This window comes from Salvelinus fontinalis, chromosome 19 (genome assembly GCF_029448725.1).
Source record: "Salvelinus fontinalis isolate EN_2023a chromosome 19, ASM2944872v1, whole genome shotgun sequence".
NCBI classification, from domain to species: domain Eukaryota; kingdom Metazoa; phylum Chordata; class Actinopteri; order Salmoniformes; family Salmonidae; genus Salvelinus; species Salvelinus fontinalis.
This window is the reverse complement of record NC_074683.1, coordinates 37,487,281-37,513,832: the sequence shown is the minus strand read 5'-3', so window position 1 is coordinate 37,513,832 and position 26,552 is coordinate 37,487,281. Positions and strand designations below refer to the sequence as shown.

Genomic DNA, 26,552 nt, shown 5'->3' with positions numbered 1-26,552 from the left:
ACATTTGTACAGTATACGATCATGTGTCTTTCTATTATGCGTGAAAATACTTGGGAACAGATTCCCAAAATTGTAATCACTTGGAGCTGGTGTTTTTACAGCCTTTTATGTCCAACAATGAAAATGTTAAATCTTATTTTTTTTAAACTTGGGGAGACAAATAAATCCACCTGTGAGCAAAATTCGGCCAGCGGGCAGCCAGTTGGGGGGACCCTGATCTAAAGAGTGAGTGAAGATTTTCCTGGCCGCTCTGTTGATATATAAGCAGTATGCAGCCATGTCTGAGAAGAGGTTTTAATCATACCAGGAAATGTTGATGGAAAAACATTTCTGTCATTTGTAGAGCCCAACATGCCATACTTACCACTGACAAAGTGAAACACGGATCCAGCTATCCGTGTTTCCAGCTGTTCGGCTTATTTTTAATTTTTTTCCCCCTCCTTCGAATATCTGTGCATTCCATCCAAACAAAGCGAAATATTGCACTGCAAACCCCCACGGTTATCCCACACGTGAGCAAACCTCTCACTGCCATGGCAAAGCTAGAAGAAGTAGAAGAAGAAGAAGTCAACATTTTATAGGTCAATACAAATTAACATTTCAAGAGTTCTCTTCATTGGAGTAAAGCTAGAAACTGCTTTCATTGACAATAATTCAAAGTGATGTTTAAAAGTATGAGAGAATGAAACAGGATGGGAATCAATATGCAGAGCTCCTACATTGTAATCTATAGACGAAACCCTGAAGTCAGATGTTTGAACAGTGTTCTAACATTTGACAGACCACAGGGAAGCATCTGCAGTTGTTGAAAGCTGTCAAGTCAGTGAAGTAGTCCTTCCACAGGTTGGACAAGTGCCAGGCCACCTTGATAATGCAGGAGCCTCACTGGCCAACTATCTGAGGGATCCTCCAGTAATCCCAGTGTTGACATCAAGAAGCCAAAAACCTAGATCAGCCTTTTACTCATGGTTCAAGATGAGAAAGGATGGGTCTGCTAACCCACTCCTCCTATAGGAGCTCCTGAAGAGGTGTGTGTGATGGTTCAAGATGAGAAAGGTTGACATAACCTGCAGGTGGGCAGGTTTAGGGTCATGAAATATTGTGTGGATGAAGGGAGGGTGGGTAGCGGTTGGGTTGAATAAATAGAAAACAATGCGTAAAAAAATCCATAAATGTGTAATTATTGTGCAATTTATATCTATAGGCTACACTGAGGTATTTTTCTCCGTTATTTTTATACTCAAATCAAATTAAATCAAACTTTATTTGTCACATGCGCCGAATACAACAAGTGTAGACCTTACCGTGAAATGCTTACTTATAAGCCCTTAACCAAAAGTGCGGTTCAAGAAGAGTTAAGAAAATATTTACCAAATAAACTAAATAAAAACTAATAAAAACGAACACAATAAAATTACAATAACGAGGCTATATACAGGGGGTACCGGTACCGAGCAAGTGTGCTGGGTTACAAGTAATTTGTACATCTAGGTAGGGCTTCCACCCCCAAGCCAAAAGACTGCTGAACAATTAATCAATGCACGGAAAATAGCTTCCACGCCAGTCACCAAATGCTTTTGCGAATGGCCAGAAAAAGTTAGGACAATGTTTAAGATTTTTTGAAGTGGTAAAAGAGGATGATAGCAGTGAATACTGTGTGATGATTGTGAAGTGTGAGGCGCTATACAAATTCCACAGTCACAGGACTGGAACATCAAATAGGCCTATGACACTTCTAGGGAACTGTAGCCTACTGTTCAGATGGGTTGAATGGAAACTGAAATCTGGAATCTGACTGTAGGTCTATAACCTCTCAAATAGCCTTAATATTGACTCCTGCTGAATTAAGCATTTCTTGCAGTAAAATGATACACCAAATGTTTATGTTGCAGATAGGGGCCGTCTGTAGAGGTGTTATCCAGATAGCAGATGTTCTGAAAGAGCTGGAAAACCTGGACCCATACAAATCAGCTGGGCTTGACAATCTGGACCCCCTATTTCTGAAACTGTCCGCCGCCATTGTCGCACCCCCTATTACCAGCCTGTTCAACCTCTCCTTCGTATCATCTGAGATCCCCAAGGATTGGAAAGCTGCCGCGGTCATCCCCCTCTTCAAAGGGGGAGACACCCTGGACCCAAACTGTTACAGACCTATATCCATCCTGCCCTGCCTATCTAAGGTCTTCGAAAGCCAAGTCAACAAACAGATCACTGACCATCTCGAATCCCACCGTACCTTCTCCGCTGTGCAATCCGGTTTCCGAGCCGGTCACGGGTGCACCTCAGCCACGCTCAAGGTACTAAACGATATCATAACCGCCATCGATAAAAGACATTACTGTGCAGCCGTCTTCATCGACCTGGCCAAGGATTTCGACTCTGTCAATCACCATATTCTTATCGGCAGACTCAATAGCCTCGGTTTTTCTAATGACTGCCTTGCCTGGTTCACCGACTACTTTGCAGACAGAGTTCAGTGTGTCAAATCGGAGGGCATGTTGTCCGGTCCTCTGGCAGTCTCTATGGGGGTACCACAGGGTTCAATTCTCGGGCCGACTCTTTTCTCTGTATACATCAATGATGTTGCTCTTGCTGCGGGCGATTCCCTGATCCACCTCTACGCAGACGACACCATTCTGTATACTTCCGGCCCTTCCCTGGACACTGTGCTATCTAACCTCCAAACGAGCTTCAATGCCATACAACACTCCTTCCGTGGCCTCCAACTGCTCTTAAACGCTAGTAAAACCAAATGCATGCTTTTCAACCGTTCGCTGCCTGCACCCGCACGCCCGACTAGCATCACCACCCTGGACGGTTCCGACCTAGAATATGTGGACATCTATAAGTACCTAGGTGTCTGGCTAGACTGCAAACTCTCCTTACAGACTCATATCAAACATCTCCAATCCAAAATCAAATCTAGAGTCGGCTTTCTATTCCGCAACAAAGCCTCCTTCACTCACGCCGCCAAACTTACCCTAGTAAAACTGACTATCCTACCGATCCTCGACTTCGGCGATGTCATCTACAAAATAGCTTCCAATACTCTACTCAGCAAACTGGATGCAGTTTATCACAGTGCCATCCGTTTTGTTACTAAAGCACCTTATGCGACCCACCACTGCGACCTGTATGCCCTAGTCGGCTGGCCCTCGCTACATGTTCGTCGTCAGACCCACTGGCTCCAGGTCATCTACAAGGCTATGCTAGGTAAAGTGCCGCCTTATCTCAGTTCACTGGTCACGATGGCTACACCCACCTGTAGCACGCGCTCCAGCAGGTGTATCTCACTGATCATCCCTAAAGCCAAAACCTCATTTGGACGCCTTTCCTTCCAGTTCTCTGCTGCCTGCGACTGGAACGAATTGCAAAAATCTCTGAAGTTGGAGACTTTTATCTCCCTCAACAACTTTAAAAATCTGCTATCCGAGCAGCTAACCGATCGCTGCAGCTGTACATAGTCCATCTGTAAACTACCCACCCAATTTACCTACCTCACCCCATACTGCTTTTATTTATTTACTTTTCTGCTCTTTCGCACACCAGTATCTCTTCTTGCACATGATCATCTGATGATTTATCACTCCAGTGTTAATCTGCTAAATTGTAATTATTCGATTTATTGCCTACCTCATGCCTTTTGCACACATTGTATATAGATTCTCTTTTTTCTACCATGTTATTGACTTGTTTATTGTTTACTCCATGTGTAACTCTGTGTTTTTGTCTGTTCACACTGCTATGCTTTATCTTGGCCAGGTCGCAGTTGCAAGAGAACTTGTTCTCAACTAGCCTACCTGGTTAAATAAAGGTGAAATAAAAAAATAAAAAATAAAAAATCTTTATCAGCATCATAAAAGCTGATAGTATTACAACCACATAAAATATGCATCCAAGCCACAATGTTATCTTATCAGAAACATTTTGGGTCATTTTCTATTTCCTTAAAACCGGTTAAACTGATGTCATTTGAATATTTTGAACGGAAAATCTTTCTTTAACTCTGCGATAGGCGTCCCGCCAGTGTGACACCTGTCGACAACTTCCGGTGAAATTGGAGGGCGCACAATTCAAATAAATAATTATAAACATTATGGATATTAAACATCTAGATATATACATGTGTCTTATATCGGTTAAAAGCTTAAATTCTTGTTAATCTAACTGCATTATCCGATTTACAATAGGATTTACAGCGAAAGCATGCCATGCGATTGTTTGAGGACAGCGTCCCACATCAAAATATTTTTCAACAAGCACAGGCTTCGTAAAATCACAAATAGCGATTAAATATTCACTTATATTTTTAAATCTTCCCCTGATTTGCAATCCCAAGGGTCACAGCTACGACATGTATGGTCGTTTGTTAGATAAAATCCTTCGTTATATCCCAAAAAAGTCAGTTTTGTTGGCGCCATCGATTTCAGTAACCCACTCGTTCAACATGCAGAGAAAGGAATCCAAACAGCTACTGCTAAACTTTGTTTAAACAAGTCCAAATACGTTTCTATTTAATCCTCACGTACTGTAAAATGTAATTAAACTATAATATTTCATACAGAAAGAAGTATGTTCAATGGAAAAGTAAAATTAGCAAGTGGGCGTCCTCTTTCGTCGCGTGCGCACAGACTGATTTCCAACTCAGACTCCCAGTACCAAAACTCAAGATTCTTCCTCGTTTGAGAAGAAACAAGCCTGAAACCTTGAACATAGACTGTTGACATTTACATTTACATTTACATTTAAGTCATTTAGCAGACGCTCTTATCCAGAGCGACTTACAAATTCATCTAAAGGAAGCCACAGGAGTTTTAATTTGGGAGCTGGAATTGCATAGGAAATAGCTTAGCTTTCCATTGAAAGAGCATGGGCTCTCAAAGAAAAACAAATCCGGTTAGTTTTTCTTTGGATTTTCTCCTACCATATCAATTGTGTTATAGTCTCATACATTATTTTAACATTTCTACAAACTTCAAAGCGTTTTCTATCCAATTGTACCAATTATATGCATATCCTGGCTTCTGGGCCTGAGTAACAGGCAGTTTACTTTGGGCATGTCAGTCAGACAGGAAGTGGAGAAAAATAGACCCTAGCTTGAAGAACTGTTAAAAAAAAATCCCTGGTCCCCAAACGTCTTTGCTCTGCGAAAGAAGCAGCGATGACAGAGAACTTTACCGATGTCATATAGATTGAAGCATTTATTTTGTTCTATCGATTCATTAACCTGTTTGGGCTGCAGGGACAGTATTGAGTAGCCGGATAAAAGGTGCCCATTTCTAACGGCCTCGTACTCAATTCTTGCTCGTACAATATGCATATTATTATTACTATTGGATAGAAAAAACTCTCTAGTTTCTAAAACCGTTTGAATTATATCTGTGAGTAAAACAGAACTAATTTTGCAGTAAACTTCCTGACAGGAAGTGGAAAATCTGAAATCGATGCTCTGTTCTAGGGCCTGCCTATAAAGGTCCTTGATATTTATTAGAATACATGCACTTCATACGTCTTCCACTAGATGTCGACAGGCAGTGAGAGAAGAAATGGAGTATATAACTTGATCTGGGGTCGAATAAAAGCTCTCGGCATGACGTGTCACCAGTTTCCTGTTTTCTGGAGAGCGCGTGAAGGGACCTGGTTTTGCCTTCTGATAAGCTGTCGTTATAGACGACTAATATCTCCGGCTTTGATTTTATTTGATACATGTGACAATATCATCGTAAAGTATGTTTTTTCAATATAGTTTTATTAGATTATTGAAATTTATTCGGGACGTTAGGCGTGTTGCGTTGTGTGCCTTTGTTCAGGAAGGAGAGCTTCGCGCTACTTTGCTAGCTTTCCGTGCTAATTGACTGGAGAAGAGGACATTCTAAATCCAAACAACGATTGTTCTGGACAAAGGACCCCTTGTACAACATTCTGATGGAAGATCATCAAAAGTAGGACCCATTTTATGATGCTATTTCATATATCTGTCGAACATGTTGTACTAGTCGTTTGCGCCCAGATTTTGGGTACTCTCTCGCTATACCTTAGCTGGATGTTGTAATGAAGTTATTTTTAGAATTCTAACATGGCTATTGCATTAAGAACTAGTGTATCTATCATTTCCTATACAACATGTATTTTTTAGTAACGTTTATGTATAGTTATTTGGTCAGAATAGTTGAGTGCCATAAAAATATCCGCACATTCTGGGAAAAAGATGCTACGTTAGCACAATGTATAACCACTGATTTCAGCTCTAAATATACACATTTTTGAACAAAACATAAGTGTATGTATAACCTGATGTTAAAGGACTGTCATCTGACGAAGGCTTATCAAGGTTAGTCAAAAATTATATATCTTTTGCTGGTTTATTCGCTATTGCTAACGTGCCTATTGCTATCGCTAACGTGCCTTGATGAATGAATGCGGTAGTGTGGTAGGCTATTGTAGTAAGCTAATATAATGCTATATTGTGTTTTCGCTGTAAAACACTTAAAAAACTGAAATATTGGCTGGATTCACAAGATGTTTGTCTTTAATTTGCTATACACCATCGATTTTTCAGAAATGATTTATGATGAGTATTTAGGTATTTGACGTTGGTGTCTGTAATTACTCTGGCTGCTTCGGTGCTATTTGTGACGGTAGCTGTGATGGTAGCTGCAATGTAAAACTGATTTATACATCAAATATGCAAATTTTTCGAAACAAACATAGATTTATTGTATAACATGTTATACGACTGTCATCTGATGAAGTTGTTTCTTGGTTAGTTTGGTTGGTTCTTGGTTAGTTAGGTTGGCTTTGTGCATGCTACCTGTGCTGTGAAAAATGTCTGTCCTTTTTTGTATTTGGTGGTGAGCTAACATAAATATATGTGGTGAATATGAAGGCTTAATGAAGGTTAGTCAAAAATTATATATCTTTTGCTGGTTTATTCGCTATCGCTAACGTGCCTATTGCTATCGCTAACGTGCCTTGATGAATGAATGCGATAGTGTGGTAGGCTATTGTAGTAAGCTAATATAATGCTATATTGTGTTTTAGCTGTAAAACACTTAAAAATCGGACATGTTGGCTGGATTCACAAGATGTTTATCTTTCATATGCTGTATTGGACTTGTTAATGTGTGAAAGTTAAATATTTCTAAAAAATATATTTTGAATTTCGCGCCCTGCACTTGAAGTGGCTGTTGTCCTTTTGTGCCCGACTGCTCCTATAGGAGCTGTGTTTGAAGGATCAAGACTCAGGACACTGCTGCAGGATGTCAGTGCTTGTTGTGATATCAGGTCTCTCTGGACTGGATGACATGATGTGTATCGAGGAGAGTGTTGATATGGGCTCTGTGATGAAACCGTGGTGGAATCTGTTTACTGTAAACTGTAAGGAGCATGGCGCAAACATCACTGACAGCTTTGAGTTGTGTCTGTTTTAATCAGTTTATTTAATTATATAACATTCTGAAACAACTAGTATTATAGAATGTCTATATTTAGTGTAAGAAATGTACTAAATTGTGTAAGTGACATAATTTAAAATTTTTGTCATTTAGCAGACACTCATATCCAAAGCGAGTTACGGTGAATACATTTTTATCCTTTTTTCATACTAGTCCTCCATGGGAATCAAACACACAATGACCACATAATAACGACCACATTATAATAATAATAATAATAATAATAATGATGATTATTATTGTTACCTTTTCTTTTTACGGGGAGAGGATTCATAAAAAAGAAAAACATGATTTTGTTGTAGGCTAAATAAAAAACACATGATTTTCTTATAGGCTAAATAAAAAACACAATGATTCTCTGAAATAGGTACTAGTTGATTATTTAATTAATTAATTAAATTATTTTTTTAAGACTGTAATATGACTGTAAATAATGTGTTATCAAAATATATAACAGGTACTGTAAATGGATAGTACTTTTACCAAAGGTGACCTCAAAGATCTTTGGATTGTAAAACATACTGTACTGTAGTTAAAGGTTATGGTAGGTCAGAAACATGATGTGTCCAGAAATCGTTTGAATGTTTTGTCATTATAGATTAACAGCATTTTAATGAGTGTCTTAACATTAAAGAGACGTTCAAGAGAAGACCATATAGCAACTCACATACACTTTAATGTCAAAAACAAATTATATTCAAGTGTATACAAAGTGGTTCATGTTGATGCTCTATTTTAATGTGTATACATGTTGTATTTTTCAAATTAATAATATATTTAATTTCTTGCATAAAAAAGCTAAGGGATGGGGCTGGAGAAATGTAACCACTCCCAAATTCATAGACAGAGCTATGGATGCAAGGACTGATCTTTAATTATAACAACATAATAGTTTTGACCATGTTTTGAGCCTGGGTTCTGACGGGGTACGACAGCTGAACTGAGCACATGAGGCACTCAGAAGTTATTTTCTTCAAGACTCGGATACGTATAATTCATTTATAAGTCCATACATGGATGGAGCAACTGCAGATTGCTCCTTTAACTTCTGTCACCAGAATTTCAGCCCCAAAATATCAGCTAATCTCTTGTGAAATAACAAAAGGCTATGATTTCCATTCGACTCTGAATGGAAATTAATTCCTTTATAAATAGGTGGACAGCAGGATCCACTCCAATATCCAGTGATTTCTCTCTGGGCAATCGTGATTTGTGACACAATGGGGCAGCCAGTCATGTAGCACATTCTTTCTCCCCTTTTATCTTTTATCTGGAGTGGCGATGAGTCTTCCTCTGTTCAAGTTCTGCATTTTCCCTATCATCCCTTATACATAGGCATTCTTATCAAAGTGCTGTGCTCTGGAGGAGCTGTTGTATTTGGGTGGAGGCCGCTGGCTCATGGGCTGTGCATGCCCTCTAGGGTGGGAAGAGACATGGGAGGTGGAGGCAGGTCCTCCGTAGGCATAGCCTGTGCGACTGGAGCTATGAGAGAGAAATACAGAGAGAGAAAGAGTGAAAGACAAAGAGAGAGAGACTTAGTGAAGTAAATTTACCAAATGTCAATTACATGTATGCGCACATTATCATTGATGTTTGACTCACCTTCTAGTGGAACTATCTACTACGGAGAAGCAGAATATCCCCCCTCCCAGAACACACAAGACAGATCCTGCCCAACCAATGAACAAGGCAACTCCCAGTTCATACCTGGAAAACAGGAGACTAGTTAATGAACAGCAACATTACTTCATCCAGGATCATGTGAGTCCCTCCAATGTATGTCTGGTCCTATACGTCAAATGGGTTACTCACTTCTGAGCAACATACATGGGGTCAAAAAACTCAGATGTTATTCTGTGTGCGTACAGGGAGCATGCGGACAACGAGCAGAGACCTGCAGAGGGGAAAATAACGTTCAGTTCTGCATACTACGCCATTATTGTACATCAACGGCTGTGACTTGACAAGTTACCGCTGAGTATGAAATTGACCCCGGCGAAGCAAGCCATTCTGGCTTTGCTTTGGTCTGATCCCCCAATCTTGGTGCACTTCATTCCGACCAGGGCAAAGACGGCACCAAAGAAGCCCAGGCAGACAGCAGCGATCATCAGACCCCTGCAGGCCTGAATATAACCTGGAAGAAAGAGCACATACCACGTGAGATATATGGTACACACCTTTAGGCAGGGCCGGCCCACTCATTAGGCAGCTAGGCATCCGCCTATGGCAGCAGATTGACGAGGGCAGCATTTTCTGATCTAAACTGACTAAGAAGCATCTGCAACAACACATTAAACCTCACATAATTCTGCCCCAAACAATTACAATTTCTCTCTCAACCAGTGGCATATGAGCTTTTTAAGTGAGCGCTGATTCCGCCCTGTGATAAGCAGTGCCCTCCTTGTTGAAGGCAGGGATGCAAATATTTATCTTGTCCATTCCCAACGCCTCTCCAGGGTGCTGTTGAAGAGATGCAGCGCTCCACCAACATTCCATCCAAAAAATGATCTAACATAAATCATGTACTGTAGCAGATATAGCATATGGTAGAAAGAGTATATGGCCTCTTCTGTAGCCTACAGGCTGGAGATAAAATGTGTGACAATGTAATGAGACAGAAACCTTTTACATCATGCAGGTTTCTCCGATCAAATAGCCTGATCTAAATGGTGCCCAATCAAATAAAAAATGTACTCATATGTTAAAACAAACATATCCTAATAACAAGACAGGTCAAAGTAAAATTGACAATATGGAATGGACAATCAGGCTACAATACGTCTGCATTTACAACTGTGTAAACGCATTGCAAATGGGTTCAGGATAACTCCTCCTGATTAAGTTGGGTAGCTGATATTCAGAGCTTCAATAGTACAGGAATTAGGGCTAATAAAGCCAATGCAACAAACTGTTTTACAAATGATGGGCCTACCACATGGATGGGCATTTCTAAAATTCCCTTGCGAGCTGACATGGTAGGCTACACCCCAGTAAGCATAGACAGACGCTGACGTCTTTTATACGTTTTCTTTTGGTCCTGTCCAAACTGTCCGTCTTTTTTGTGCAGACGTCTGTGTTTGGTTCAGATTTGTCCGGTCTGGACCAGCCTTGATTTGGCCCAAACATACATGTCTATAAAATGTATTTTCAACTTTCATTCAGAACCCGAAAATGAACCTGATTTCAACGTCCGGAAAATTTGTATTTTCAAAGTCTGGAAAAATAAGTATTTTAGACGTCTTTTCAAAGTAATTTTGCTTACTGGAATATTCTAGTAGAGGCGGCAATTTTTGATCTTGCCTAGGGTGGCAGAATGGCCAGGACCGGCGCTGCCTTTAGGCAATGCTTCTTGATTTTATGTCGACCTATAGTCAGCACAGTCTATGGTTCTAAGCATTAGCTAAATGTCCCCCAGCCATTTTCCCCAATGCCCTACATATCTTGTTCTACTCACACACCATACAGGATCACAATACCTTCATTTACTTGGCTAACTGTGCAAGCAACTAATTGGTTCAGTATGAGTAAACAATAATTTGTTGGCACAACCAGTAACCATTTCTAAGTGAAGAGATATGCTAAGGTTCTCACAGTCTTGGCATTGGAGCTGCCTTTGAGACGTGATTTACAGGCACATATTAGCTTGGTGGTTAACCCCAGAAACTAGCCAACCATGGAAAATCAGCCCCAAGCTCCCAGTAAATCTAATGATGTTAGGCTAAACATTGACATCTCTGAAGGTAGATGAGTTGTCCCTGGGAGAACACTTGCATTGTGACTTCCCCACAAATCTATTAGCACCGTCAAGCTCTGAGCACTTTATCTTTCCAAGTAATGAGAAATTGAAACTGTGGCGCAGTTACAGTGAAGTGGCGGATCCACTGACCCTCATCTGAGACCGACGATGAAACACTGCTAGTCTGCCGACTCTGCACTTTTGTTAACGTCTATGAAATCTAATACAATCCATGTAACACGTGTTTACAGCTAGTCCATGACTACTGAATGCATTGAGATGTAATCGCTTAATCTAGTGGATCAAAAAGTATATAGTTACACAATGAGGGCGTTAGAATCACAATAATTTGCTGTTTGGTCAGGGAAAAAACTGAATCGGGTTGGCTTAGAATGTTGACAGCGTGTAAGCTATATTTAGTCTCCAATGTTTATGGAAAGCATAAGTACATTTTCACAATGAGCATGTCACGCTTGTTTTAATGATTCGGGAGACAGGCGTGCGTAATGAAAGTTCCTGAGTGATCCGTGACAGTACTAGCAGCGCAACGACACCGGCCTCGATGACGATCATAGGAGATGTAATCGGAGGAGATGCGGGTCGATCAGGACCTGATGCAGCTGCCGAAGTTGCGTTGTCGTCGGACGGGCCAGTTGCTGCTGCCGAAGTTGTGGCGGCGTCGGACGGACTAGTAGTTGTGGCGTCGGACAGACCATTCTCGCTGTCTCCCTTAAGGGTCCATTATTCTGTCAATCTGGTATCAATGATTCGGGAGACAGGCGTGTGTAATTAAAGTCCCGGAGGGATCCGTGACAGAGCACTTGTTGTCTCTTAACCCTCCTCTTGTGTTCTGATCGAATGGGACCAATTTACAAGGTTTCTCTCTGAAAAACGTAGTTAATTTAATATGATTGTCATAATGTTCCATGGCTTTGTCCACACAAGGCATCTGAACACACAAAATACGTTTTGATGATTTTCATAAAATTGTGTGTGTTTTATTTAACTTTTGTACACATGCGGTGTTCCCGGTCAAAAATGACAGGTCATTAGAAATGAATGGGTGACACTACAATTAGTATATCAAATTGAGTTCAGGCACATGCCCATTCTTCAGATGGACACACTTCCTCTCCCAGACCCCCACATGCATGGGTGTTTGAGCACACACACACACACACCTGACTCCCCTTCTTGGCTTCCATGGCAACCCCCACGGCAATCTTTCACCCATGGGAACCACACCTGTTGGCATTCTCACAAACAATCGCAACATTGTTTCAATAATATATAGAACTTTTCTCGCAGCTCTGGTATATAAAGCTTTTTTGAGGCCTTGCTCACAATTCATTCTGTGGCAGCACAATGACCAAACGATATACTGTATGTGAGGCTCTTGATCATATCTTTGATCATGACACTGGTGAGGAGGAGAGAGGCCAGGAAACTGACAGTGAAGATGCATTTAGAGGAGGAAGTATCAGAAGTTGAAGACAACACAGATTATGATTCAGACCAAGAGACAACCGATGTGGAACAATCCAGTGATGAGGAAGAGGGCCCTGCTGAGGTTGTTGGTACAATCCAGTGAAGAGGAAGAGTGCCCTGCTGAGGTTGTTGGTACAATCCAGTGAAGAGGAAGAGTGCCCTGCTGAGGTTGTTGTTACAATCCAGTGATGAGGAAGAGGGCCCTGCTGAGGTTGTTGTTACATTCCAGTGATGAGGAAGAGGGCCCTGCTGAGGTTGTTGGTACAATCCAGTGAAGAGGAAGAGTGCCCTGCTGAGGTTGTTGGTACAATCCAGTGAAGAGGAAGAGTGCCCTGCTGAGGTTGTTGGTACAATCCAGTGAAGAGGAAGAGTGCCCTGCTGAGGTTGTTGTTACATTCCAGTGATGAGGAAGAGGGCCCTGCTGAGGTTGTTGTTACATTCCAGTCATGAGGAAGAGTGCCCTGCTGAGGTTGTTGTTACATTCCAGTGATGAGGAAGAGGGCCCTGCTGAGGTTGTTGTTACATTCCAGTGATGAGGAAGAGGGCCCTGCTGAGGTTGTTGTTACATTCCAGTGATGAGGAAGAGGGCCCTGCTGATGTTGTTGTTACATTCCAGTGATGAGGAAGAGTGCCCTGCTGAGGTTGTTGTTACAATCCAGTGATGAGGAAGAGGGTCCTGCTGAGGTTGTTGTTACAATCCAGTGATGAGGAAGAGGGCCCTGCTGAGGTTGTTGTTACAATCCAGTGATGAGGAAGAGGGCCCTGCTGAGGTTGTTGTTACAATCCAGTGATGAGGAAGAGGGTCCTGCTGAGGTTGTTGTTACAATCCAGTGATGAGGAAGAGGGCCCTGCTGAGGTTGTTGTTACAATCCAGTGATGAGGAAGAGGGTCCTGCTGAGGTTGTTGGTACATTCCAGTGATGAGGAAGAGTGCCCTGCTGAGGTTGTTGGTACATTCCAGTGATGAGGAAGAGGGTCCTGCTGAGGTTGTTGTTACAATCCAGTGATGAAGAAGAGGGTCCTGCTGAGGTTGTTGTTACAATCCAGTGATGAAGAAGAGGGCCCTGCTGAGGTTGTTGTTTCATTCCGGTCAAAGAATGGGAATTTGTCCTGGTCTTCATCCCCACCTGAGAGGAGAGGTCAGCTGTCGGCTGAAAATGTTATCAGGATGTCCCCAGGCCAATGAGATACGCCATATCCCGGGTTGATGACATAACATCCTGCTTCGAACTGTGCTCTGTGCTGACAGAGTCAATAAAAACTATAGTGATAAACATGACCAACTTGGAGGGGGGACGCGTTTACAAAGTCAACTGGAAGGAGGTAGACCAATCAGACGTCCAAGCATACGTGGGTCTCTTGATTTTGACTGGTGTGTACAGATCCAGAAACAAATCTACCAACAGTTTATGGGATGCAGAGTCTGGTCGGGCATTTTTTCGTGCCACTGTGTCACTCCAGACATTTCACGTGTTGTCACGGGGGGTTTTCTTCAACAACCGTTATATAAAACCAGGCCACCAGAGAGGTTTGTTACAAGTTGGTGGAGCACTTGCCACTCATCTATAACCCAAGTCCAGACATCAAAGTGGATGAACGTCTGGTCGCTTTTAGTGGAGGCTGCCCATTCTAACAGTACATGCCAAGCAAACCATCTAAATATGGAATAAAGAAATGGGAAGCATGTGATGCCAGGAAACGTTATGCCTGGAACATGCAGGTTTACACCAGGAAACCTACTGACAGTATTCCCGAAGGGAACCAGGGGAAGCGGGTGGTCCTGGAAATGACTGCAGGTCTCCAGGGGAACAACATAACGAGACAATTTCATCACCTCATATGCTCTTGGTCAGGAGCTGCTCCAAAAATAAAGCATCATAGTGGGGACGGTCAGAAGGAACAAGCGTGAGTGGCCTCCTGCCTTACTCACTACCAAGGACAAGGGATCGTTTTTCCTTTTTGCCTTCACCGATACACACACTCTTGTGTCCTAATGCCCGAAGAAAAAGAAGAATGTGCTCGTGATGACAACTCTGCACAGGGATGCCGCTGTGAGTACCAGGGAGGACGGGACGTCCATCGCTGTCCTGGATTACAACAGGAACAAAGAGTGAGTACCAGGGAGGACGGGAAGTCCATCGCTGTCCTGGATTACAACAGGAACAAAGAGTGAGTACCAGGGAGGACGGGAAGTCCATCGCTGTCCTGGATTACAACAGGAACAAAGAGTGAGTACCAGGGAGGACGGGAAGTCCATCGCTGTGCTGGATTACAACAGGAACAAAGAGTGAGTACCAGGGAGGACGGGACGTCCATCGCTGTCCTGGATTACAACAGGAACAAAGGGGGAGTACCAGGGAGGACGGGAAGTCCAACGCTGTCCTGGATTACAACAGGAACAAAGAGGGAGTACCAGGGAGGACGGGAAGTCCATCGCTGCCCTGGATTACAACAGGAACAAAGGGGGAGTACCAGGGAGGACGGGAAGCCCAACGCTGTCCTGGATTACAACAGGAACAAAGGGGGAGTTGACAACCTTGATAAGGCATGTTACTTTTTATCTCATGTACTTTTTTTTCTATTACCAGATTGTTTTATCTGCACCATAAAAATAAGACATGTTGTTGATTGGTGAAATGCTCATTGAATTTGTGAACAATATGGAGTCAGTTCTATTCATTTGAATATGTAAATATGTTTTAGATGTGATAAATTTAAACAACACGTTGATGCAATTTTTCACGTTACTATGCAAGACATGAAGTATCACTTGTATGTACTCATTATTTTATTTACTGATTGTTGCACTTTTGCAGGTTACCGGCACATACTCTTGTAAGAGGATGACGGCACGTTGGCCCATGGTGGTGTTCTTCAACATCCTAGATGTCGGCCTACAACGCGTTTGTGGTGTGGATGGAGGTGGATCCAGGCTGGAAGCTGGGGGTATTCTTCAAGAGGAGATTATTCCTAGAAGAGTTGGGGAAAGCCATGGTGGCACCCCTCATTCAAAGGCGCCGACACCTTCCTCCAACACCATCCTCTGCTGGATTGGTGAGAGATATACAAGGGCCAGAAGCTAGATATACGGCCGCCAGAGACAGAAGAGACAGAAGGAAGAGGTGAGATCTGTGTCCACCAAGAGATTTCAAAACGAGCATTATGTTCCATAAATGCAGTGCATATATTTGCAAGGCACATGCAACAACCACCACGTATTGTCCAACATGTGCATGAGAACACACAAAATGTAACCACCGTTGATTGACAGATTGTGAAGATTTTATTGTTTTTGTTATTGTTAATAATACTGTTATTGTTACTGTTGTTCTTTAATGTGTTCAGACATTAATTTTGTAATATGGTAAAGTTTCCATGTGTAGTTTTGGGCCTGTCCTTTCTTTACTAATAAAATCCTACCGGTCAGTTTTGACCGGGAACACAACAGATGTTATTTTGTGCCACTATTTAAACATTTTAAATAGCTTCAAAACAAATGTCCTTGTTAAACTTTGACACAAAGTAGTCTGTGATAAAGAGCACAATATGTTTCATCTGAGTATTTGTTATAGTCAAAATAATCCATATATTACGCTTTTTCTAAACTCAAAAACGAGTTGTATGAGCTCAGGTCAATGAGGTCTACAGGCCATAAATAACAAATATAAGTTCAAAACATGTAATGTTCACAAGAACGTAAGTTGATAAAAAGATCTAAGACAACATTAGGTGATAATATATATATTATTATGGATTTATAATCAGCTATAATGGGGCGGTCATTTTGGACCGGGAACACAGAATGAATTAACATGCATTGTTACAATTGTTGGTTATCTACTTAGCGAATTCTAGCCATAGTTGTGTTGACTTGAAATCAGTCACAGCATCTCAAAACAAGACATGGTAACAAGAAGAAGATGAAACTAGCTGAAACAAACCACCTACGATTCGCCAACATGGCAGTTTCTTGTCATTGTTGTTAGCTACAGAAAGACAGCAACTCACAGACTTCTGCCCCATTGAAGCTTGCACATCGTTTTCCTGGCGTTCTCAGCTAATCCTTCTATAAGGAGTTCTTACATTTTAAAAGTTGTATTGCAGGGGCAGGCAACCCTGTTCCTGGAGTGCCACAGGTACAAACTAGGCAGCACACCTGACCAACGGAGCTAATTGATCAGTTCAGGGATTGCCTAAATTCAACACCCCTGGTCTTCCAGGTTGGTTCAATCAAAAACATGAAGTGGCCCTCCAGGACCAGGGTTTTTCCTGAAGTTTTGTATTACAGTAGACCAATAGACCAGTAGACCAGTAGGACAGTAGACCAGTAGGACAGTAGACCAGTAGGACAGTAGACCAGTAGGACCGTAGACCAATAGGACAGTAGACCAGTAGGACAGTAGACCAGTAGGCCAGTAGACCAGTAGGACAGTAGACCAATAGACCAGTAGGACAGTAGACCAGTAGGACAGTAGACCAATAGACCAGTAGGACAGTAGACCAATAGACCAGTAGACCAGTAGGATAGTAGGACAGTAGACCAATGGACAAGTAAACCAATAGGCCAGTAAGCCAGTAGACCAGTAGGCCAGTAGGCCAGTAGACCAGTAGACCAGTAGACCAGTAGACCAGTAGGACAGTAGACCAATAGACCAGTAGACCAGTAGGACAGTAGACCAATAGACCAGTAGACCAGTAGGACAGTAGACCAGCAGACCAGTAGACCAGTAGACCAGTAGGACAGTAGACAAATAGGCCAGTAAACCAGTAGGACAGTAGACCAATAGACCAGTAGACCAGTAGGACAGTAGGCCAGTAGGCCAGTGGGCCAGTAGACCAGTAGGACAGTAGACCAATAGGCCAGTAAACCAATAAGCCAGTAGACCAGTAGACCAGTAGGCCAGTAGACCAGTAGACCAGTAGACCAGTAGGACAGTAGACCAATAGACCAGTAGACCAGTAGGACAGTAGACCAATAGACTAATAGACCAGTAGACCAGTAAACCAATAGGGCAGTAGGCCAGTAGACCAGTAGACCAGTAGGACAGTAGACCAATAGACCAGTAGACAAATAGGCCAGTAAGGCAGTAGACCAGTAGGCCAGTAGGCCAGTAGACTAATAGACCAGTAGACCAGTAAACCAATAGGCCAGTAGGCCAGTAGACCAGTAGACCAGTAGGACAGTAGACCAATAGACCAGTAGACAAATAGGCCAGTAAGCCAGTAGACCAGTAGGCCAGTAGACCAGTAGACCAATAGACCAATAGACCAATAGACCAGTAAACCAATAGGCCAGTAGACCAGTAGACCAGTAGGCCAGGAGACCAGTAGACATGTAGGCCAGCAGACCAATAGGCCAGTAGTCCAGTAAGCCAGTAGACCAATAGACCAGTAGGCCAGGAGACCAGTAGACCAGTAGACCAGTAGGCCAGGAGACCAGTAGACATGTAGGCCAGCAGACCAATAGGCCAGTAGTCCAGTAAGCCAGTAGACCAATATTCCAGTAGACCAGGAGACCAGTAAGCCATCAGAACAATAGCCCAGTAGACCAGTAAGCCAGTAGACCAATAGACCAGTAGACCAGTAGGCCAGGAGACCAGTAGACCCGTAGGCCAATAGACCAGTAGACCAGTAGACCAATAGACCAGTAGACCAGTAGGCCAGTAGACCAATAGACCAGTAGACCAGTAGGCCAGGAGACCAGTAGACCAGTAGGCCAATAGACCAATAGACCAGTAGACCAGTAGACCAATAGACCAGTAGACCAGTAGGCCAGTAGACCAATAGACCAGTAGACCAGTAGGCCAGGAGACCAGTAGACCAGTAGGCCAATAGACCAGTAGACCAGTAGGCCAATAGACCAGTAGACCAGTAGACCAGTAGGCCAATAGACCAGTAGGCCAATAGACCAGTAGACCAGTAGGCCAATAGACCAGTAGACCAGTAGGCCAATAGACCAGTAGACCAGGAGACCAGTAAGCCATCAGAACAATAGCCCAGTAGACCAGTAAGCCAGTAGACCAATAGACCAGTAGACCAGTAGGCCAGGAGACCAGTAGACCAGTAGGCCAATAGACCAGTAGACCAGTAGGCCAATAGACCTGTAGACCAATATTCCAGTAGACCAGTAGACCAAAAGGACAGTAGACCAATAGACCAATATTCCAGTAGACCAGTAGGCAGTGGTGGAAAAAGTACCCAATTGTCAAACTTGAGTAAAAGTAAAGATTCCTCAATAGAAAATGACTCAAGTGAAAGTCACCCAGTAAAATACTACTTGAGTAAAAGTCTAAAAGTATTTTTAAATATACTTAAGTATTTAAAGTAAATGTATTTGCTAAAATGTACTTAAATGCAAGTATAAATAATTTCATATTCCTTACATTAAACAAAGCAGACCGTCACATTTTCTTGTTTTTATTTTATTTACGGATAGCCAGGGGCACACTCCAACTCTAAAACATGATTTACAAATGAAGCATTTGTGTTTAGTGAGTCTGCCAGATCAGGGGCAGTAGGGATGACCAGGGATGTTCTCTTGATAAGTGTGTGAATTAGACAATTTTCCTGTCCAGCTTAGCATTAAAATGTATCGAGTACTTTAGGGTGTCATGGAAAACATATTACAGTAAAAACTACATCATTTCCTTTAGGAATGTAGCGAAGTAAAAGTTGTCGAAAATATTAATAGTAAAGTACAGATACCCCAAAAAACAACTTAAGTAATACTAAAGTATTTTTTACTTAAGTACTTTACACCACTGCCAATAGGCCAGTAGGACAGTGGACAAGTAGACCAGTAGGCCAATAGGCCAGTAGGACAGTGGACAAGTAGACCAGTAGACCAATAGGCCAATAGGCCAGTAGGACAGTGGACAAGTAGACCAGTAGGCCAATGTTGCTAAACAGCAACTATAACACACTTTCCCAATGACAAAAAAGTTACTTTGAGCAGACCGTCCAGTGCCAGCATGGAGGGAAAGTCCTTGCAGTTGGAGACTCCTGTTGAATCAGTGACACATGCCTTCCACAGGTTGGACCAGTAGGTAGCTGTGGTGATGACTGTGCCGTCCAGAGAGGACACCTTCCAGTAATCCGTGGGTATGGTGGAGGAGATCAGGACCCAGCCAGATGTGGTCAGAATAAAGGCCAAAATCTCTGTCACCATGTCACTCATCGTGTACAGTACACCAGCGCTTACTACTGAAGTTGGTGAGAAATGCAGAGGTCACGGAAAAGTAGCGATGTGACTGACGGTCCACTGGCCAATGAAGCTTGTTGAAGGCAATCTCAGGCATGGGCTCTGGAGCAGTAACCCAGGTTAAATGGCCATGGTGGGATTGATGGTTAATATGTTCTGGAATGTTTCCTATTCATCAGGGAGGGGTCTAGCCCTCGTTGTCAATGACTGACCAATGGTGTCTAGCTTCCTCCACCCCCTCACTTCACCCACATCACGGGCGCTTGATGGGCGCTAAATGTACAGAAAGGTCAAAGGTGACGGATGCACTGTCATGATATGTCAAAATGTGTCATGATGACTTCATATATGATGCCTCACATAACAAGAAGATACATATACGTGATTCAGAAGATTTAGAACTTATCGGCCTATAGGAGGACGTAGCAAAACCAGCCTGCACATCTCAAAGGGGATCATCACATTTAGCATGGGGGACACGATACAGCCACTTTCGACTCTGTAGTAACAACCTGCTCATAGGGGAGTTATTAAGTATTAAATAACAAGAAAATGTGACCGGAGGTTAAAAGTAGAATAGTACTGATCACTCATTAACCCGCACCATGGACTGATGCTTCAGAGAGAGAGAGAAAGAGACAGCGAGAGAGAGAGAGAGAGAGAGAGAGAGAGAGAGAGAGAGAGAGAGAGAGAGAGAGAGAGAGAGAGAGAGGGAGAGAGGGAGAGAGGGAGAGAGGGAGAGAGAGACGGACAGACGGACAGACGGACAGACGGAGAGAGAGAGAGAGAGACGGACAGACGGACAGACGGACAGACGGACAGACGGAGAGAGGGAGAGAGGGAGAGAGAGAGAGAGAGACGGACAGACGGACAGACGGAGAGAGGGAGAGAGGGAGAGAGGGAGAGAGAGAGAGAGAGACGGACAGACGTACAGACGGACAGACGGAGAGAGGGAGAGAGGGAGAGACGGACAGACGTACAGACGGACAGACGGACAGACGAACAGACGGACAGACGGACAGACGGAGAGAGGGAGAGAGGGAGAGAGGGAGAGAGGGAGAGAGGGAGAGAGGGAGAGAGAGACGGACAGATGGACAGACGTACAGACGGACAGACGGACAGACGGACAGACGGAGAGAGGGAGAGAGGGAGAGAGGGAGAGAGGGAGACAGGGAGACAGGGAGAGAGGGAGCGGGACAGACAGACAGACAGACAGACAGGGAGACAGACAGACAGCCAGGAAGACAGGGAGAGAGGGAGAGGGACAGACAGACAGACAGACAGACAGACAGACAGACAGACAGACAGGGAGAGAGGGAGAGGGACAGACAGACAGACAGACAGACAGACAGGGAGAGAGGGAGAGGGACAGACAGACAGGGAGAGAGGGAGAGGGACAGACAGACAGGGAGAGAGGGAGAGGGACAGACAGACAGACAGGGAGACAGGGAGAGAGGGAGAGGGACAGACAGACAGACAGACGGACGGACGGACGGACGGACGGACAGACGGAGAGGGGGAGAGGGGGAGAGGGGGAGAGGGAGAGGGACAGACGGACAGACAGACAGACAGACAGGGAGAGAGGGAGAGGGACAGAGAGGGAGAGAGGGAGAGAGGGAGAGGGACAGAGAGGGAGAGAGGGAGAGAGGGAGAGAGGGAGAGAGGGAGAGAGGGAGAGAGGGAGAGAGGTGGAGCAACTCAATGACATGGTAGTTAAAAATTAAGTATCATCACATCTGATTTGACAAACAATGGGAAGGAACGAGTTAACAAAACAGGAAGGAACGAGTTAACAAAACAGGAAGGAACGAGTTAACAAAACAGGAAGGAACGAGTTAACAAAACAGGAAGGAACTAGTTAACAAAACATGAAGGAACTAGTAATAAAACAGGAATTAACTAGTTAACATAACAGGAAGGACATAGTTAACATAAACAGGAAGGAACTATTTAACATAACCGGAAGGAACTAGTTAACATAAGTGGAAGGACTAGTTAACATAACAGGAAGTAACTAGTTCACATAACAGGAAGGAACTAGTTACCAAAACAGGAAATAACTAGTTCACATAACAGGAAGGAACTAGTTAACAAAACAAGCAAACAAATGGCTATACATAGTCATAGATCCTATAGTACATTCATAGGGATACAGAAGGAATACTTTCTACCTAACTATTTTTTACCGTTACATTAATGGCCCATCTAGTGGTAAACTATTGTACATGCGCACAGTTTCAAACACTGCCACATGAGGGAGTTTTGAGAGATCAACGTGCACAGAATGCAGCCCAAAAAAGGCAGGGTCACAAGGCGCTACTGGGAATGTGTCCTTTATAGCCTCTGTACTTTGGGACAACAGAGAGATATCCTGGTGTCAATTCCCTGTTCAATGTCCTCAGAAGAGATTGAACACAGTTGAAAAATATATCTCAGCAATGTTATAACTACAATTACTAGTTCTTCTCAACCAAGCCTATAATGGCCACTGCATTTGGCAGAGCTATGTCTCTATTTTTACATGCTGTCCTGTACACTGGCATGTGCCTCATACAGGAGCCACTGTGATTCAGTACGTGTACCGCCTGTTCAGCTCAGTCTTTCCTGAGGATTACACATTGGCCACGGCAAAATGTTGTGTCATCACCTGGAACACAAATACGTAAGAACATGAATTGTTCTTATAGATTATATTTCAAATTCCACAATGTGATCAAATAACAATATAATATAACAAACTGTAACATCTGTCAAAATACTTTCTGTCAACGAAGAACAACATGTTCCAAATGCAATGATCTGATGCCCTCCAAAATATTTTCCACAAGGTCATGCATTTTTATCTGACAATTTGCCTTCACAAAATCAGTGGCATTAAAACATACGTGTGAATTAAGGATATTTAAGAAAATATCGTCAAATAGACAAGGACTATTGGATACATGAATGTCGCAGTTTTTCGTTACAAAATGTTGCTGTTTCATTTGAGTTTCTTCTTTTTGTAGAGCGCATCACCTGTAGGCCCAGTTTATTAATAAATCAAATGCATATTATGCACGTATCATATGATTGTCAGTCAATTCAATTGAATGTACTTCACAACTTTTGCACAGTATGATCATACTGATAAGACAGGAGCATGAAACACAGTAAAGACAGAATACTAGTGAACCAGGATGTTTTTCATTTAGTGAACCAGGGAGTTTTTCATTCAGTGAACCAGGATGTTTTTCATTCTGTGAACCAGGATGTTTTTCATTTAGGGAACCAGGAAGTTTTTCATTCAGTGAACTAGGATGTTTTTCATTTAGGGAACCAGGAAGTTTTTCATTCAGTGAACTAGGATGTTTTTCATTTAGTCAACCTGCATAAAATAATGCCACAGGTCGGTCTCTTGTTGGTTGTCACCATACATGATCTCTGTGTGATGTGGATGGAGGGATCCTCCTCACCCTACCTTCCAGTTTGAAGATAGTGTGGTGTGGTCTGCAGTGCAGGGCTCCAATGGCGTTTCCAGCACAGTTATTCCACAGTCCCTGGAGGACCCATGTGGCCGTGATGACAGAGGAGGCTCTGCTGGTGGTCCTCCATTCGTTGGACAACGTGGCACAGAAGGTAGCACCAAGCCCAACCAGGCCGCCCAGGAAAGCCAAGATCTGGATGCCTGACATTTTGGAAAAGGGTGAATTCAAAGTTTCTTTCAAAGTCTTTCAGCAGATTAAAAAATTTGAAGAAATAAAATGCCCCAGGCGAGCAAATTACACAAGGGACATGTGTTCAACAGAGATGATTTACACTGAGGACATCTAGTCTCGCACCATTTACTGAGCAGAGGGATGGACAGAGTGAAAGAGTAAATGAAGTCAACTGACAGTTAGTTATTCGGGCAGCATTTTAAAAGGTTTTCCTTTTTTGTATCTTTTGTGCTCTCCAGATTTGGTCTAGTGTCATATTAACATTAAAGAAATAAAGGTCTAATCAGTAAGCCATAACACAATCAGCAATGTGACAAAGTTCAGTTACTAGTTCAACTATTCCTGTTTACAGAATAGGCCAACTTATGATAAAAATAGCTTTTGTTTGACCTGAAAGAAACTTTGGATGGGCTATAAACTCAATATTATACAATGTATATGTGTGACACAAAGATCCCCCCCAAAATGTGGTCTGGAACAGGAAACAGGAAGCTGTAGACACGACCGCAGCAGTTGTCCCAAAGAGTAATCTCCCTTTTTGTGTATCTGAACTCAACCTTATCTCAATATATTTGACCTTTAACCTATACTCATCTTACCTAGAGCGCTTCACCCCAATACTATCGAATGCAGTGAGAATGTTTGCAGTGATACTTTATTTGACCCTGCTGGTCATCTGTGAACGTTTGAACATCTTGGCCATATACTGTTATAATCTCCACCTGGCACAGCCAGAAGAGGACTGGCCACCCCTCAGAGCCTGGTTCCTCTCTAGTTTTTCCTAGCCACCGGGCTTCTAAAAATGCTTTGCTTGCAGTTTGGGCTTTTAGGCTGGGCTTCTGTATAGCACTTTGTGACATTGGCTCATGCAAAAAGGACTTTATAAATAAATGTGATTAATTGATACTTTATTTGTCACTATGTGTACAGTATTGAGGCTACAACTAGCTGGGAGGGGAAGCTGGTTAGAGCGGGGGACAGGGTTAGGAGATCTGCTAATCCACCTGTTAATTGTTAAGTTCAAGCCTGTGGAAAATAAAGCTGCGTTCATACCTTAACACCTTGACTTATTCCACATTTTGTTGTGTTACAGCCTGAATTCAAAATGTATTAAATATGTTTTACCCATCTACACACAATAACCTATAATGACAAAGTGAAAACACGTATTTAGACATTTTTGCAAATGCATTGAAAATGAAATACATTTATCTCATTTACATAAGTATTCACACCCCTGAGTCAATACTTGTTAGAATCACATTTGGCAGTGATTACAGCTGTGTGTCTTTCTGGTTCAGTCTCTGAGAGCTTTACACACCTGGATTGTACAATATTTGCACAGTACTCTCTTTTTTTATTCTTCAAGCTCTGTCAAGTTAGTTGATGATCACAGCCATGTTCAAGTCTTGCCATGGGGTTTCAAGTCGATTTAAGTCAAAATTGTTACTAGGCCACTCAGAAACATTCAATGTTATCTTGGTAAGCACCTCCGGCGTATATTTGGCCTTGGTGAATTTGTCTCCCAGTGTCTGTTGGAAAGCAGACTGAACCAGGTTTACCTCTAGGATTTTGCCTATGCTTAGCTCTATTACGTTTATTTTTATCCTAAAAATCTCCCTAGACCTTACCGATGACAAGTATACCCATAACATGATGTACCCACCACCATGCTTGAAATTATGAAGAGTGGTACTCAGTGATGTGTTGTGTTGGATTTGCCCCAAACATAATGCTTTGTATTCAGGACATAAAGTTAATTTCTTTGCTAATGTTTTGCAGTTTTACTTTAGTGCCTTGTTGCAAACAGGATGCATGTTTTGGAATATTTGTATTCTGTACAGGCTTCCTTCTTTTCCCTCTGTTAATTATGTTAGTATTGTGGAGTAACTACAATGTTGTTGATCCATCCTCAGTTTTCTCTTCTCACGACCATTCAACTCTGTAACTGTTTAAGTCACCATTGGCCTGGTGAAATCCCTGAGCGGTTTCCGTCCTCTCCGGCAACTGAGTTACGAATGACACCTACCGGTATCTTTGTATTGACAGGGTGTATTGATACACATCCAAAGTGTAATTAATAACTTCACCAAGGGATATTCAATGTTTGCTTTTTTTATACCAATAGTTTTTCTACCAGTCATTGAAAAACTTCCCTGCTCTTTGTGGTTGAATCTGTGTTTGAAATTCATTGCTTGACTGAGGGACCTAATTGTATGTGTGGAGTACAGAGATGTTAAACACTATTATAACACTATTAAAATCATGTTAAACACTATTATTGCACACAGAGAGTCCATGCAACTTATTATGTGACTTTTACTTCTGAATTTATTTAGGATTGTCATAATAAAGAGGTTGTAAAAACTTGTCAAAAATTATAAAAACATCATTCCACTATGACATTATGGGATGTGGGCCATTTTGAATTCAAGCTGTAGCGTAACAAAATGTGTAAAAAGTCAAGGGGTGTGAAAATGTTCTGAAGGCACTTTAAAACTTCTTTTGGGATAGGGAGCATTATTTTCACATCCAGATGAAAAGCATGCCCAAAGTTAACTGCCTGTTTCTCAGGTCCAGAAGCTAGGATTTTCATATAATTGGTAGATATGGATAGACAACATTCTGAAGATTCTGAAACTGTTTGAATGATGTCTGTGAGTATAACAAAACCTATTTGGCAGGCGAAACCCAGAGGACAAACCAACCAGGAAAAAAATGTTTTCAATGGGGTTTTATTGGGAATCTAGAATTCTAAGGCAGTTGCTTGCAGTTCCTATCGCTTCCACTGGATGTCAACAGTCTTTAGAAATTGGTTGATGTTTTTCCTTTGAGAAATTAAGAAGTAGGGCTGTCCCGAACGAGGGTCGAGTGAAGTGTACTGTTTGATAGAGGCGCGTGAGCTGAAAAGCACTCTCCACATTGTTTTCCTCTAGTATTGAACGCAGTTTATCCCGTCTTAAATCTGATCTGTTATTT

At 42.5% G+C, this 26,552-nt stretch overlaps 1 protein-coding gene across 3 annotated transcripts; it reads right to left on the bottom strand.

The window, feature by feature from the left end:
- Nucleotides 1-8,713: 8,713 nt before the first annotated feature.
- On the bottom strand, nucleotides 8,714-23,549 carry LOC129816685 (claudin-10-like). Of its 3 annotated transcripts, none has more exons than XM_055871454.1 (5): nucleotides 23,336-23,549; nucleotides 9,427-9,588; nucleotides 9,267-9,348; nucleotides 9,057-9,161; nucleotides 8,714-8,936 (listed from the first exon to the last, which is right to left on the bottom strand). In XM_055871454.1, the coding sequence occupies exons 1-5, from the start codon at nucleotides 23,547-23,549 to the stop codon at nucleotides 8,780-8,782; spliced, it is 720 nt and encodes a 239-aa protein (XP_055727429.1). In that variant the 3' UTR covers nucleotides 8,714-8,779. The 3 variants fall into 3 exon arrangements, with proteins under 3 accessions (XP_055727429.1, XP_055727427.1, XP_055727428.1); XM_055871452.1 differs by lacking the exon at nucleotides 23,336-23,549 and adding an exon at nucleotides 19,635-19,854; XM_055871453.1 differs by lacking the exon at nucleotides 23,336-23,549 and adding an exon at nucleotides 19,635-19,854 and having other exon boundaries at nucleotides 8,714-8,930.
- Between the last annotated feature and the right edge of the window lie 3,003 nt (nucleotides 23,550-26,552).